General features: G+C 48.2%; 1 protein-coding gene across 1 annotated transcript; it reads right to left on the bottom strand.

Moving 5' to 3' along the window:
* Window positions 1–1,519: 1,519 nt before the first annotated feature.
* LOC109785737 (ubiquitin-ribosomal protein eS31z fusion protein) lies at window positions 1,520–2,309 on the bottom strand. The gene has a single exon (XM_020344331.3). It carries the CDS (start codon window positions 2,181–2,183, stop codon window positions 1,716–1,718), a length of 468 nt encoding a protein of 155 aa, XP_020199920.1. The 5' UTR covers window positions 2,184–2,309; the 3' UTR covers window positions 1,520–1,715.
* Window positions 2,310–17,343: the final 15,034 nt, after the last annotated feature.

Raw genomic sequence — 17,343 nt, 5'->3', positions numbered from 1 at the left:
CGGTCTCATTCCAGGCATAAAGCGATGCACCAAGGCGTCGACGAGACAACGATCGAGCAAGGGGAGGCGGGACAAGTTTTGCGTGCTTGGCGGCTCTGGTGCTCAGGACGACAAGCTTTGCGAGACAGCCAATGGCGAGTTAGTACATGGTAGGTCATGGGCGTAGTAGCGACGCATCCCCAGGTCGAATGCGTAACGAGAGAAAAGGGGAATGGTGAGCTCGATGAGGGAGGCATAGTGAGATTAGGTGCAGTGAATTGGTTGGCGTGCATATGTATTTATAGTCAACTCTCGCTTCTTTGATTTCTGGGAGCTACAAGCTCCTCAACACCCCACTACGAGCTTCTCTTAACTCTTATTTCATCTCTGTGCCAGCGAATGGATTTTGGGTGCCACATGTCGCCCTCGGTATGGCCGTGAGAGGAAAACTCAACAACGGCACAGCACAAGGGCATGAACAGGCAGCACTGCGGCAAGGCGTCCAGGACCTCGATAAGAGAGACGCTGCCGCTGCGCCTTTTCCCAACCAAACACATCCGAACTGGGTTCTCGCTGGTTTAGCAACGCTGCCGCTGATCACAGTTCATGAAATTGCACGACCACAATCCAGAAGCACTCTTAGCTACAACTTCATGAAACAGGCTTGTATACAAACAAGCCCCCTAGGCTTGCACGGAGACAGAGACGTGAAAATTTCAGTCACATGTTTCATCCGCAAACAACATCAGTACTAAATCCCAGCTACAGGGCCATTGGCAGGGCATAAACAGCAATGCCACTGTTGCTTATGCAGCGTTGGGCCAATTCTGAAATGGAATTGGCTAAACATACCGAGATACTGAACCAGTTCACTGATTACGTCGGCAATTGTAAACTACTGGTACCTCCGTAAACAAATATAAGAGCATCTATTTACATCACTAAACGCTCTTACATTTCTTTACAGAGAGGGAGTACAGATCTACAGCTTATGTGAGAGACTGATGCCTCATCACATCTCAAGAGGACAGCAAAACTCACCTACATCTACAACTGTAAACCGATAGACATATGGCACGATAGACCCAACCAATATTACCACCGAAGGTAGGCAATGGTGAATGGTTAACACACACAAAACTGATGGCTAAACCACAAGGCAGAACTATGCTCCACACTAGCAATCATCGCACTGCCACTGTCTATAGCCAAAGGTAACTGACTACATATATTCACAGTTTCAGGCACATCTAGGTATGAACTAAAACAGATACGTAGAACAAACCAACCACACAACCGCTTGGAATGAACTGAATTCTAATTGCAAGTGATAAAGATCACACACCTCAAAGAATCAACACATAACAAAACAGCAATAGCAAAATATTCATCCACATGTAAGACCTGCATAGCTATTGGCTAATCTAGAAACACCTGCAATAATGGGTTATAAGCTGAAGAACCCATGCATCAACATGTCTCGTGATCGCACCACCTTATTAAGATCAACAAAGCATAGAATAAGATAGCCGACATGGAATGGATTAAAAGCATTTAGACTGATAGCATACGGACACCAAAATTTAAGCACGCATCGCATAACAGCAGTAGGCGATGAAATATTCAGGAAACATGATACTCAAGGATTCAGTTTAAACGACAAACGGGACACATCTAAATGAGTTCGACTCTCGATAGGTAGGTAGGTAAAAGAGCAGAGCAAACGCAAGCCACCTCTAAGCCTTCTGGTTGTAGACGTAGGTGAGGCCGCACTTGCCGCAGTAGTGGCGGTCGAAGTGGTTGGCCATGAAGGTGCCGGCGCCGCAGTCGGCGTTCGGGCACTCCTTCCTGAGCCTGGTGACCTTGCCGGTGGCGTCGTCGACCTTGTAGAACTGGAGGACGGCGAGCTTCACCTTCTTGTGCTTGTGCTTTTGCTTCTTGGGCTTGGTGTAGGTCTTCTTCTTGCGCTTCTTGGCGCCGCCGCGGAGGCGGAGCACCAGGTGGAGGGTGGACTCCTTCTGGATGTTGTAGTCGGCGAGGGTGCGGCCGTCCTCGAGCTGCTTACCGGCGAAGATGAGGCGCTGCTGGTCCGGCGGGATGCCCTCCTTGTCCTGGATCTTGGCCTTGACGTTGTCGATGGTGTCAGAGGACTCCACCTCCAGCGTGATGGTCTTGCCCGTCAGGGTCTTCACGAAGATCTGCATCTTGGCGGCGGTGGGAGGTCGCCTCCGCGCGCTGCGGCGGCGACGGCGGCGGCGGGGTAGGGTTTGGGTTGGGGGGCGGAGTGGAGGCTAGGGTTTGGGACGCCTGGAGCAGTCTAGCTTTATAAGGAGAATGGGCGTCTGGGCTCCCTCCGTGGACGGTACTTTTGGGCTGGGGTGTGGATTGACTAGGCTTCGGTGACCCATTTTATGTGGGCTTTGGCTCCAAGATTTCCACTGTCAATCAGTTCATTTTATTTCCCTATAAAAAGTTCATTTTATTGTCCTCAAAGAAAAATATCTCCATTGTCTAAAGAAAATATCTCCATTCTCAAAAAAAAAAGTATCTCCGTATAGACGCCAAGAAGTTCACTGAAGAGGATTCATTTCTACTATATTTCTTAAAGGAAAAAAAGTTTCATTTCTCGCACAGGAGTTGATTTCTCGCAATTGTGCTCCAACGCTGATGTAAGGGCATATTTATCCCTAAGGTGTTTTGGTGATTGATGACAATGCTTTTACGGACTAATCGTGTGCCTTGAGTTTCACACACGTTTCATCGCTAGGCACAAGACGGTTTGGTGCCCCTCGAAGACTATTGAAGACGGTGTTTTTCTACGTTTCTTTTTGGTGGATTTGAGTCGTAGGAAAGCCGTACTATTAAGAGGGGGTCCGCGTCGGAAAGGTTCGGGTGGAATCATCACGTACACATTTTCTTCCTTGTCTCCACCTTTCCCCTTCGCTTTGGAGCATCCTCCGTTTATCCTCTATGCATTATGTCTTGGTTGCTGATATTGGGCTTGCGGCAGTACTGCTCCCTGGAGCAGTAGTACCGCAGGCACCTACGGTAGTACCGTACCTCGGCGCGGTAGTACCGCAGGAGCCCACGGTAGCATCGCTCCTCTGGAGCCGTAGTACCGTGGCCCCCAGGCCAAGTGCCGCTGCATTGCGGTAGTAGGGGCGGATGTAATTTTTTACATCCGCCCCTCCGCGGTAGTACCGCACCTTGTGCGCGGTAGTAGCACTCCTCCAGCTGTAGTACCGTGTCGGATTTTTGCATCGTCTGATTTTCAGCGAAAGTAGGCACGGATGTATTTTTATTCATCCGCGCCCTTCCCAGGCTAGGCCATTACTGCCTTGCGGTAGTACCGCAAGGGGGAGCGGTAGTACCGTGCCTGCGGAAGTACTGTTCTCAGCCTCTGTGCTTCAGGCTTGTTCTAGCTCCTGCCGTTGCAGCGGTAGTACCACGGTCTCTCGCGGTAGTACCGTTTGTCAGAGGCGGTAGTACCGCAAGTCGCGGGCTGGTTAGGTGGATAACGGTTGGATTTTGTTCTCAACTATAAAAGGGATGTCTTCTTCCTCTAGTAGATCACCTCTTCCAACTCTAAGCTCCATTGTTGCTCCAAGCTCCATTTTCGCCCGATCTCACTCCCTAGCCAATCAAACTTGTTGATTTGCTCGGGAGTGGTTGAGAAGGCCCCGATCTACACTTCCACCAAGAGAAATTTGATTCCCCCCACTAATCCCTTGCGGATCTTGTTACTCTTGGGTGTTTGAGCACCCTAGACGGTTGAGGTCACCGCGAAGCCATAGTCCATTGTGGTGAAGCTTCGTGGTGTCGTTGGGAGCCTCCAATTAAGTTGTGGAGATTGCCCCAACCTTGTTTGTAAAGGTTCGATCGCCGCCTCCAAGGGCACCAATAGTGGAATCACGGCATCTCGCATTGTGTGAGGGCGTGAGGAGAATACGGTGGCCCTAGTGGCTTCTTGGGGAGCATTGTACCTCCACACCGCTCCAACGGAGACGTACTTCCTCTCAAAGGGAAGGAACTTCGGTAACACATCCTCGTCTTCACCAGCTCCACTCTTGGTTATCTCGTGCCTTTACTTGTGCAAGCCTATTTGTGCTATATCTCTTGCTTGCTTGTGTGCTTATTGTTGGGAATCGTAGCATAATTTTAAAATTTTCCTACGTTCACCAAGATGCATCTATGGAGTCTACTAGCAACGAGGGGAAAGGAGTGCATCTACATACCCTTGTAGATCGCGAGCGGAAGCGTTCCAATGAACGTGGATGACGGAGTCGTACTCGCCGTGATCCAAATCACCGATGACCGAGTGCCGAACGGACGGCACCTCCGCGTTCAACACACGTACGGTGCAGCGACGTCTCCTCCTTCTTGATCCAGCAAGGGGGAAGGAGAGGTTGATGGAGATCCAGCATCACAACGGCGTGGTGGTGGATGTAGCGGGTCTCCGGCAGGGCTTCGCCAAGCTTCTGCGAGAGAGAGAGAGGTGTTGCAGGGGAGGAGGGAGGCGCCCAAGGCTGTGTATTCTTGCTGCCCTCCCTCCCCCCCTTTATATAGGCCCCCCTTGGGAGGGGGGGCCGGCCAAAACCCATCTAGGGTTGGGGGGGCGGCGGCCAAGGGGTGGAAGGGGTGCCTTGCCCCCCAAGGCAAGGGGAAAGTCCCCCCACCCTAGGGTTCCCAACCCTAGGCGCATGGGGGGAGGCCCATGGGGGGGCACCCAGCCCACTAGGGGCTGGTTCCCTTCCACTTTCAGCCCATGGGGCCCTCCGGGATAGGTGGCCCCACCCGGTGGACCCCTGGGACCCTTCCGGTGGTCCCGGTACAATACCGGTAACCCCCGAAACTTTCCCGGTGGCCGAAACTTGACTTCCTATATATAATTCTTCACCTCCGGACCATTCCGGAACCTCTCGTGACGTCCGGGATCTCATCCGGGACTCCGAACAACTTTCGGGTTTCCGCATACATATATCTCTACAACCCTAGCGTCACCGAACCTTAAGTGTGTAGACCCTACGGGTTCGGGAGACATGCAGACATGACCGAGACGCCTCTCCGGTCAATAACCAACAGCGGGATCTGGATACCCATGTTGGCTCCCACATGTTCCACGATGATCTCATCGGATGAACCACGATGTCGAGGATTCAGTCAATCCCGTATGCAATTCCCTTTGTCAAACGGTATGTTACTTGCCCGAGATTCGATCGTCGGTATCCCAATACCTTGTTCAATCTCGTTACCGGCAAGTCTCTTTACTCGTACCGCAATGCATGATCCCGTGACTAACGCCTTAGTCACATTGAGCTCATTATGATGATGCATTACCGAGTGGGCCCAGAGATACCTCTCCGTCACACGGAGTGACAAATCCCAGTCTCGATCCGTGCCAACCCAACAGACACTTTCGGAGATACCCGTAGTGCACCTTTATAGTCACCCAGTTACGTTGTGACGTTTGGCACACCCAAAGCACTCCTACGGTATCCGGAAGTTGCACGATCTCATGGTCTAAGGAAAAGATACTTGACATTGGAAAAGCTCTAGCAAACGAAACTACACGATCTTTTATGCTATGCTTAGGATTGGGTCTTGTCCATCACATCATTCTCCTAATGATGTGATCCCGTTATCAATGACATCCAATGTCCATAGTCAGGAAACCATGACTATCAGTTGATCAACGAGCTAGTCAACTAGAGGCTTACTAGGGACAGGTTGTGGTCTATGTATTCACACATGTATTACGATTTCCGGACAATACAATTATAGCATGAATAATAGACAATTACCATGAACAAAGAAATATAATAATAACCATTTATTATTGCCTCTAGGGCATATTTCCAACAGTCTCCCACTTGCACTAGAGTCAATAATCTAGTTCACATCACCATGTGATTAACACTCACTGGTCACATCACCATGTGACCAACATCTAAAGAGTTTACTAGAGTCAACAATCTAGTTCACATCACTATGTGATTATCACTCAATGTGTTCTGGTTTGGTCATGTTATGCTTGTGAGAGAGGTTATTAGTCAACGGGTCTGAACCTTTCAGAATCGTGTGCTTTACGAATATCTATGTCATCTTTGTGGATGCTACCACGCGCTATTTGGAGCCATTTCAAATAATTGCTCTACTATACGAATCCGGTTTACTACTCAGTGTCATCCGGATTAGTGTCAAAGTTCGCATCGACGTAACCCTTTACGAAGAACTCCTTTCCACCTCCATAATCGAGAAAATTCCTTAATCCACTAGGTACTAAGGATAAGTTCGACCGCTGTCATGAGATCCTTTCCCGGATCACCATTGTACCCTCTTGACCAACTCATGGCAAGGCACACTACATGTGCGGTACACAACATAGCATACTATAGAGCCTACGTCTAAAGCATAGGGGACGACCTTCGTCCTTTCTCTATCTTCTGTTGTGGTCAGGTCTTGAGTCTCACTCAATACTCACACCTTGTAACACAGCCAAGAACTCCTTCTTTGCTGATCTATTTTGAACTCTTTCAAAATCATGTCAAGGTGTGCTGTCTTTTGAAAGTATCATCGGGCGTCTTGATCTATCTCTATGGATCTTGATGCCCAATATGTAAGTAGCTTTATCCAGGTCTTCCTTTGAAAAACTCCTTTCAAACAACCCTTTATGCTTTCCAGAAATTTTACATCATTTCGGATCAACAATATGTCATTCACATATACTTATCAGAAATGTTGTAGCGCTCCCACTCACTTTATTGTAAATACAAGTTTCTAACAAACTTTGTATAAACCCAAAAACTTTGATCACTCCATCAAAGCGTATATTCTGACTCCGAGATGCTTGCTCTAATCCATGGAAGGATCGCTGGAGCTAGCATACCTTTTAGCATCCTTAGGATCGACAAAACCTTTCTGATTGTATCACATACAACCTTTCCTTACGAAAACTGGTAAGGAAACTTGTTTTGACATCCATCTGCCAGATTTCATAAATGCAGCTAATGCTAACATGATTCCGACGGACCTAAGCATCGCTACGGATGAGAAAAACTCATCGTAGTCAACTCCTTAAACTTGTGAAAATACTCTTTGCCACAAGTCGAGCTTCATAGACGGTAACATTACCGTCCATGTCCGTCTTCTTCTTAAAGATCCATTTATCTCAATGGCTTGCCGATCATCGGGCAAGTTCACCAAAGTCCATGCTTTGTTCTGATACATGGATTCTATCTCGGATTTCATGGCCTCGAGCCATTCGTCGGAATATGGGCCCACCATCGCTTCTCCATAGCTCGTAGGTTCATTGTTGTCTAGCAACATGACTTCCAAGACAGGATCACGCATTACTCTGAAGTAGTGCGCATCCTCGTCGTCCTACGAGGTTTGGTAGTGACTTGATCCGAAGTTTCATGATCACTATCATAAGCTTCCACTTCAATTGGTGTAGGTGCCACAGGAACAACTTCCTGTGCCCTGCTACACACTAGTTGAAGCGATGGTTCAATAACCTTATCAAGTCTCCACCATCCTCCCACTCAATTCTTTCGAGAGAAACTTTTCCTCGAGAAAGGACTCGTTTCTAGAAGCAATTACTTTTGCTTCCAGACTGAAATAGGCGGTATACCCAATTGTTTTTGGGTATTCTATGAAGATGCATTTATCCGCTTTGGGTTCGAGCTTATCAGCCTGAAACTTTTTCACATAAGCATCGCAGCCCCAAACTTTTAAGAAACGACAACTTAGGTTTCTATAAACGGTGTCGTCTCAACGGAATTGCGTGGTGCCCCTTTTAAAGTGAATGCGGTTGTCTCTAATGCCTAACCCATAAACGATAGTGGTAATTTGATAAGAAACATCATGGTATGCACCATATCCAATAGGGTGCAGTTATGATGTTCGGACACACCATCACACTATGGTGTTCCAGGCGGTATTAATTGTGAAACACTTTCCACAATGTCTCAATTGTGTGCCAAACTCGTATCTCAGATACTCATCTCTATGATCATATCACAGACATTTTATCCTCTTGTCACGACGATCTTCAACTTCACTCTGAAATTACTTGAACCTTTCAATAATTCAGACTAGTGTTTCATCAAGTAAATACACTCAGCATCTACTCAAATCATCTGTGAAGTAAGAACATAACGATATCCACTGCATGCCTCAGCACTCATTGGACTGCGTACATCAAAATGTATTACTTCCAATAAGTTGCTCTCTTGTTCCATCTCACTGAAAACGAGGACTTTCAGTCATTTTGCCCATGTGGTATGATTTGCATGTCTCAAGTGATTCATAATCAAGTGAGTCCAAACGATCCATCTGTATGGAGTTTCTTCATGCATATATACCAATAGACATGGTTCGCATGTCTCAATCTTTTCAAAAATGAGTGAGTCCAAAGATCCACCTACATGGAGCTTCTTCATGCGTTCTACACCAATATGACTCAAGTGGCAGTGCCACAAGTATGTGGTACTATCATTACTATCTTATATCTTTTTGGCATGAACATGTGTATCACTACGATCGAGATTCATTTTAGGTGCAAGACCATTGAAGGTATTATTCAAATAAACAGAGTAACCATTATTCTCCTTAAATGAATAACCGTTTTGAGGTAAACATAATCCAATCATGTTCAACGCAAACACCAAATCTCGATGGTAGAGGGAGCATGCGATGCTTGATCACATCAACCTTGGAAAACACTTCCAACACATATCGTCATCTCACCTTTAGCTAGTCTCCATTTATTCCGCAGCTTTTATTTCGAGTTACTAACACTTAGCAACCGAACCGGTATCTAATACCCTGGTGCTGCTAGGAGTACTAGTAAAGTACACATTCATATAACGTATATCCAATATACTACTGTCGACCTTGCCTGCCTTCTCATCTACCAAGTATCTAGGGTAGTACTGCTTCAGTGACCGTTCCTCTCACTTAGTCTCGGGTTTGGGTTCAACCTTGGGATTCTTCACTAGAGCAGCAAACGACTTGTTGTTTCATGAAGTATCCCTTTTTGCCCTTGCCCTTCTTAAACTAGTGGTTTTACTAACCATCAACAATTGATGCTCCTTCTTGATTTCTACTCTCGCGGTGTCAAACATCGCGAATAGCTCAAGGATCATCATGACCATCCTTGATATGTTATAGTTCATCACGAAGCTCTACTAGCTTGGTGGCAGTGACTATGGAGAACTATCACTATCTCATCTGGGAGATTAACTCCCACTCGATTCAAGCGATTGTGGCACTCAGACAATCTGAGCACACGCTCAACGATTGAGCTTTTCTCCCTTAGTTTGCAGGCTTAAGAAACTTGTCAGAGGTCTCATACCTCTTGACGTGGGCACTGGTCTGAAATCCCAATTTCAGTCTTCGGAACATCTCACATGTTCTGCGACGTTTCAAAAACGTCTTTGGTGCCACAATTCTAAACCGCACTGAACTATCACGTAGTCATCAAAACGTGTATGTCAGATGTTTCGTAACATCTACAGACGACGCTGAGGTTCAGCACACCGAGCGGTGCATTAAGGACATAAGCCTTCTGTGCAGCAATGAGGACAATCCTCAGTATACGGACCCAGTCCGTATAATTGCTACTACCAACTTTCAGCTAAATTTTCTCTAGGAACATATCTTAACCAGTAGAACTAAAGCGCAAGCTATGACATAATTTGCAAATACCTTTTTGACTATGTTCATGATAATGAAGTTCATCTGATTATGAACTCCCACTCAGATAGACATCCCTCTAGTCATCTAAGTGAAACATGATCCGAGTTTAACTAGGCCGTGTCCGATCATCACGTGAGACGGACTAGTCAAGATCGGTGAACATCTCCATGTTGATCGTATCTTCTATACGACTCATGCTCGACCTTTCGGTCCTCCGTGTTCCGAGGCCATGTCTGTACATGCTAGGCTCGTCAAGTCAACCTAAGTGTATTGCGTGTGTTCCGAGGCCATGTCTGTACATGCTAGGCTCGTCAACACCCGTTGTATTCGAACGTTAGAATCTATCACACCCGATCATCACGTGGTGCTTCGAAACAACGAACCTTCGCAACGGTGCACAGTTAGGGTGAACACTTTCTTGAAATTATTATGAGGGATCATCCTACTTGCTACCGTCGTTCTAAGCAAATAAGATGCAAAAACATGATAAACATCACATGCAATCAAATAGTGACATGATATGGCCAATATCATCATGCTCCTTTGATCTCCATCTTCGGGGCACCATGATCATCTTTGTCACCGGCATGACACCATGATCTCCATCATCATGATCTCCATCATTGTGTCTTCATGAAGTCGTCACGCCAACGATTACTTCTACTTCTATGGCTAACGCGTTTAGCAACAAAGTAAAGTAATTTACATGGCGTTATTCAATGACACGCAGGTCATGCAAAATAATAAAGACAACTCCTATGGCTCCTGCCGGTTGTCATACTCATCGACATGCAAGTCGTGATTCCTATTACAAGAATATGATCAATCTCATACATCACATATATCATTCATCACATCTTCTGGCCATATCACATCACATAGCACTTGCTGCAAAAACAAGTTAGACGTCCTCTAATTGTTGTTGCAAGTTTTTACGTGGTTTGTAGGTTTCTAGCAAGAACGTTTCTTACCTACGTATGACCACAACGTGATTTGCCAATTTCTATTTACCCTTCATAAGGACCCTTTTCATCGAATCCGTTCCGACTAAAGTAGGAGAGACAGACACCCGCTAGCCACCTTATGCAACTTGTGCATGTCAGTCGGTGGAACCTGTCTCACGTAAGTGTACGTGTAAGGTCGGTCCGGGCCGCTTCATCCTACAATGCCGCCGAAACAAGAAAAGACTAGTAGCGGCAAGAAGAATTGGCAAACTCAACGCCCACAACTGCTTTGTGTTCTACTCGTGCATAGTAACTACGCATAGACCTGGCTCATGATGCCATTGTTGGTAATCGTAGCATAATTTTAAAATTTTCCTACGTTCACCAAGATGCATCTATGGAGTCTACTAGCAACGAGGGGAAAGGAGTGCATCTACATACCCTTGTAGATCGCGAGCGGAAGCGTTCCAATGAACGTGGATGACGGAGTCGTACTCGCCGTGATCCAAATCACCGATGACCGAGTGCCGAACGGACGGCACCTCCGCGTTCAACACACGTACGGTGCAGCGACGTCTCCTCCTTCTTGATCCAGCAAGGGGGAAGGAGAGGTTGATGGAGATCCAGCAGCACGACGGCGTGGTGGTGGATGTAGCGGGTCTCCGGCAGGGCTTCGCCAAGCTTCTGCGAGAGAGAGAGAGGTGTTGCAGGGGAGGAGGGAGGCGCCCAAGGCTGTGTATTCTTGCTGCCCTCCCTCCCCCCTTTATATAGGCCCCCCTTGGGAGGGGGGGCCGGCCAAAACCCATCTAGGGTTGGGGGGGCGGCGGCCAAGGGGTGGAAGGGGTGCCTTGCCCCCCAAGGCAAGGGGAAAGTCCCCCCACCCTAGGGTTCCCAACCCTAGGCGCATGGGGGAAGGCCCATGGGGGGGCGCCCAGCCCACTAGGGGCTGGTTCCCTTCCACTTTCAGCCCATGGGGCCCTCCGGGATAGGTGGCCCCACCCGGTGGACCCCTGGGACCCTTCCGGTGGTCCCGGTACAATACCGGTAACCCCCGAAACTTTCCCGGTGGCCGAAACTTGACTTCCTATATATAATTCTTCACCTCCGGACCATTCCGGAACCTCTCGTGACGTCCGGGATCTCATCCGGGACTCCGAACAACTTTCGGGTTTCCGCATACATATATCTCTACAACCCTAGCGTCACCGAACCTTAAGTGTGTAGACCCTACGGGTTCGGGAGACATGCAGACATGACCGAGACGCCTCTCCGGTCAATAACCAACAGCGGGATCTGGATACCCATGTTGGCTCCCACATGTTCCACGATGATCTCATCGGATGAACCACGATGTCGAGGATTCAGTCAATCCCGTATGCAATTCCCTTTGTCAAACGGTATGTTACTTGCCCGAGATTCGATCGTCGGTATCCCAATACCTTGTTCAATCTCGTTACCGGCAAGTCTCTTTACTCGTACCGCAATGCATGATCCCGTGACTAACGCCTTAGTCACATTGAGCTCATTATGATGATGCATTACCGAGTGGGCCCAGAGATACCTCTCCGTCACACGGAGTGACAAATCCCAGTCTCGATCCGTGCCAACCCAACAGACACTTTCGGAGATACCCGCAGTGCACCTTTATAGTCACCCAGTTACGTTGTGACGTTTGGCACACCCAAAGCACTCCTACGGTATCCGGAAGTTGCACGATCTCATGGTATAAGAAAAAGATACTTGACATTGGAAAAGCTCTAGCAAACGAAACTACACGATCTATGCTTAGGATTGGGTCTTGTCCATCACATCATTCTCCTAATGATGTGATCCCGTTATCAATGACATCCAATGTCCATAGTCAGGAAACCATGACTATCAGTTGATCAACGAGCTAGTCAACTAGAGGCTTACTAGGGACAGGTTGTGGTCTATGTATTCACACATGTATTACGATTTCCGGACAATGCAATTATAACATGAATAATAGAAAATTACCATGAACAAAGAAATATAATAATAACCATTTATTATTGCCTCTAGGGCATATTTCCAACACTTATTGTTGTTGCATCATATAGGTTGCTCACCTAGTTGCATATCTAGACAGCCTACTTTGATGCAAAGTTTAAATTTGTAAAGAAAAGCTAAAAATTGTTAGTTGCCTATTCACCCCCCTAGTCAACTATATCGATCCTTTCAATTGGTATGAGAGCCTCGTCTCTTTATTAAGGACTTTACCGTCCGAAGAGTATGGTTGACGTCGTAGAAGGTGTGGAGGAGCACTCCGGTGCGAATCCGGTCTCTTCTACGGGAGATGGGGGAACCGCGATCTCTCATGAGGAATTCAATGTGGCGTTGGACACATTGAAAACCTCCATGACGACCGAGGTCGAAAGCATGTTTAATAAATTCTTAGAAGGGCTTAAACTTTCTACCGCACCGTTGAAAGTGGGTGATCCCGCCAACAAGGTGACGGATGCTACCTCCGACAAGGGGGAAGCTACTAGTGAGAAGGCCCCTTCTTCTAGTGGTAAAAATGGCACCGGCATCTTTGCCCATGTGGAACCTCCACTTGTCTATGGTGGACCGCTTCCTTCCACTCATTTGAATCATGCCGGCCCGGCCCCTAAGATTGAGAAGAATGTAGAATTTGATTCTTGGGTCTATCGTTTTAAGCGTCGTCTAAATCATGTGAATACTAACCTTTGGAGAATCATTGAAGAAGGTTTCTATCCGCATGATCAAAGTAACTTCACTCCTAGAGAAGCCGTGGACAATCAATTCAATGAGAATGCTCTCTTCATCATCCAAGAAGCAATCCCACCCGAAGATCTTCCTCATCTCCGGCCCTACTCCATGGCCAAAGATGCTTGGCACCAAGTGGTTTCCCTCTATCGGGGAAGCGCAAGCATTCAACGCTCCAACTATGAAGTGGTGCAAGATGAGGCCGATGAGTTTGCAATGAAAGAAGATGAAGAACCTCGTGAACTTTATCGGAGGGTAACCAAACTCGCGGTCTCTCTCCGAGATCATGGAAGTAAGGATACAGATGACAATTGGATCAAGCGCAAATTCCTCAAAGCAATGATGCCCTACCACAAAGCGATGTCCTCCGTCATTCGTCAAAGGCCGTACTTCCACACCTTGTCCTCAAGTGAAGTGTTGGATGAGTTTGTTGCTATGAGCATATTGGACAAGACTGCCGACAATGCGGTACTTCGCTCTCAAAGAGTTAAGAAGCCCAACCTTGCTCTAAAGGCCAAGGTTAGTATGGAGGAAGAGGATGAGGAGGAAGAAGAGGAGAGCAACCTCGAAGATACGAAGTATGCCTATCATGAACACATGGCGCTTGCTTCAAGGCAATCTTGGAGCAAGAAGAACTCAATGCCCAACTTCAACAAGAACAATTCAAGTGGCGCAAAGGGCAAGCAACGAGTGTGGACTTGCTTCAATTGTGGCAATGTGAGCCACTTTGTTGCGGAGTGCCCTTATGAGAAGAGGGAAGACAATGGTGGCAAGCTCATCCGAAAGGACAAGGCCAAGTTGTTCCCCAACATGAGCAACTTCACCAAGAAGACTCCTCCCAAGGCATTGGTGGTACAAGAAGAGTACAATGAGGATGATGACGATGATGAAGATGGTGAGTCAGTTGCCATGGCCTCCGTTGCCATTGCGACGACTCCACGGGTGTCTCTCTTTGACTCACCCAATGAGAACATCACCGCCAAGTGCCTCATGGCTAAAGCCACCAACAAGGTAACCCCCAACATCAAAACTACCATCATTAATCATCCTTCTTCGAATAGCATTGATGAACATGAGGGGACAAATGTGGAGGAGAATGAGTTTGAGACCTTTATGGGTAAACTCAAGGGTAAATCCAAGAAGCACTTTGTTGCTCTCTTGGAACAACTTGGTGAAGCCAATGACATGATCGAGACTCATGAAGATACCATCTCTAAGATGGAGGGGCATAGTCGTGACTATGCCGATGAGATTTCGGATCTTTCCAATGCTCTTGACGAAGAGCGTGGTCTTCGTTTGGCTCTTGAGGAGTCACACAACGATGATCATGCTAAGTTAAAGAAAGACCTTGATCATGCTCTTGTTGTTTCTCGTGTGCTAAACTCCGAGAAGGCAAAGCTTGGGGTTGATCTTGCTAGACTCAAAGAGGAGTTTGACATTCTCGACAAGGCTCACAAAGTCTTGAAGGGTGTTCATGCTATCCTCAAGGAGTCTCATGATCAACTCCAAGTGAAGCTAACCAAGGAGAAATCCACCTTTCCTCATATGGTGTTAATTGATAATGCAAATGCTACTAACTCGTGTTGTGAGCATGTGCATCTTGTTGAGGAGAATGCTAAGTTGAAGGAGCAACTTGAGAAAGGCCTTGTGTCATGCATACAAGGTGAGAAGAACCTCAACGACCTTTTGAGCAATCAAAAGGAAGTTGTGGCCAAGGAGGGGATTGGGTTCGCACCCAAACCCAAGAACAAGAAGAAGAATGACAAGACCAAACGACCTCCCCCTCTCAAGCAAACTTTTGTGAAGGAGGGAGAGGGTGCTTCCAAGGAGAAGAAGAACAATGCGAAGGGTGGCGATGTCAAGAAGGGCAATGCCACCCCTCCCAACAAAGCCGGCGACTTTAGCCCTTCTTATGTGTTATGCCGTGCTAGTGATGGGCATGTTTATGCCAAATTTGTTGGTTCTCCTCATGCGTATATTGAATGGTCTATTTGGGTTCCTAAGACCCTTGTTACTAACATCAAAGGACCCATTACAAAATGGGTACCTAAAACCAAGCATTGATCTCTTGTAGGTGTTTGCTTCCGATGGGGGATCATGCACTACAAAAAAAGACACATCCGTGACATTTTAGGCCGAACGAATTTTTTTTCTGTCATACATATGACACTTCTATGACGATAATTGTGACAAAACCCGGTATCATCATAGATGTGGTGGGCTCCTACTTCTATGACAAAAAAATCATGACAGAAAATGGGCTTTTCGTCCTGGGCGGGCCGGAGACGCAGCTGCATGACATTCTTTGGGCCGTCCATGACGGAAAAAACCGTGGTAGAAGCGAGGGCGAGGAAAATTTCAGGGAGTTCCCGGTTACGGTGGGAGGTCGGGGGCCGAGCGATGCGCGTTTCTCTCGTACATGTACGCGCGTGTGTGCGAGGCGTTGGCTCTAACTGAACCCAAGCGAGGCGTTGGGATCTAACTGAACCCGAGCGATTGCACTGCAGGCTACGCGTTACTGAACCCGAGCGATCGATCGATGGCTGTTAACTGAACCCGATCGAGCGATTCCTTCGCTACTGCTGCTAACTGAAGCCGATCGATGCTGCCTCCGGATGAACAATGAGCGTTGCTGGGGGGGTTTGGATGAACAGTTCCCGGTGGGGGTGGATGAACAGGACCCCGTGGTGTTGCCTCTGGATGAACAGGACCCCGATCGATCGAGCCGGTTGGGGCTGGATGAACAGGACCCCGTGGAGGGCAGGATGAACAGGACCACCCTGTGGAGGGCAGGATGAACAATAGACAGTGGACGGCTGGATGAACAGTAGCCCGTGGAGGAGTGGTTGAACAGGAGCCCGTGGAGAGGGCTGGTTGAACAGTAGCCGGTGGAGTAGCGCGTGGTGGAGGCTGGATGAACAGGAGCCCGTGGATGAACAGTCGCAGGTGGAGGCTGGAGGAGGTCGACGGTGGATGAAAAGTAGCCCGTGGAGGCTGGAGGGGGTCGACGGTGGAGATGAACAATATCCCGTGGAGTCCCGTTTTGCGGTACGCCACACCCCTCCCGATGAACAGGACCCCCGTTTCGACCGTAGCGCTCCAACACAAGTCCGTTTCCTTCGTTTTGCGGTACGCCACACCCCTCCCGATCAACAGGACCCCCGTTTCGACCGTAGGAGGTCCGTTTCCTCTGTTTTGCGGTACGCCAGACCCCTCCCGATGAACAGGATCCCGTTTCAAACATGGCCGGTCGAACACAAGGTCGTTTCCTCCGTTCTGCGGTACGCCAGGCCTCGTTTCCATCGGCTGTTCCGTCCAAGCCCTCCCGATGAACACGACGACGCATTCCGTTCCGACCCAGCCAGTTGGCTTCCCATGAACACGACGACGATGCTGTTTCTCCGTTCCGACCCAGCCATGTACACGAGCCCTGGCCGTACGACCCTGCCCGTATGTACGTACGTGGCCGTATTTTCTTTCTTGCACACTGTCCGCTATACGTACGTGTACATGCTACGTGCGCGCCTCTACTACGACACGTGCGCGCCTCTACATCCACCAGTATATATGTACGTACACGTTCGCGACTAGAATGACAACGCTACGTACGCTTCGACCAGGTGGGTCCCGACTGTCAGGCACTTCCTTGCCTGCGAAGATGTAGCTGGTGGGTCCCAGCAGTCAGGGGGGCAAATCGTTTTTTTTGCACGGACGCACTTCCTTGCGTGCGAAGATGTAGCTGGTGGATCCCAGCAGTCAGGGGGGAACGTTTTTTTGTGAAATACAGTGGCCCGTCCGGTGGGTCCCAGATGTCAGGTGGAGGAATCATTATTTTCCGCGTAATAAGGAGGCACTTCCTTGCTGCGGCCGTGGACCCAGTTGTCAACCTCTCCACGTACAGTCCACGTCCGATGGAAGTCGTTCCTTGACCACGTTGACCATGCCGCGCCGAGAGCACCAGGGCGGTGGACGA

This window comes from Aegilops tauschii, chromosome 1 (assembly GCF_002575655.3).
Source record: "Aegilops tauschii subsp. strangulata cultivar AL8/78 chromosome 1, Aet v6.0, whole genome shotgun sequence".
NCBI lineage: Eukaryota > Viridiplantae > Streptophyta > Magnoliopsida > Poales > Poaceae > Aegilops > Aegilops tauschii.
The sequence above is the reverse complement of the archived record's forward strand: the minus strand, read 5'-3'. Positions and strand labels throughout refer to the sequence as shown.

What these genes read in the sequence shown, in the direction of transcription:
- LOC109785737 (XM_020344331.3), bottom strand. Translation starts at nt 2,183, where the DNA reads ATGCAGATCTTCGTGAAGACCCTGACGGGCAAGACCATCACGCTGGAG.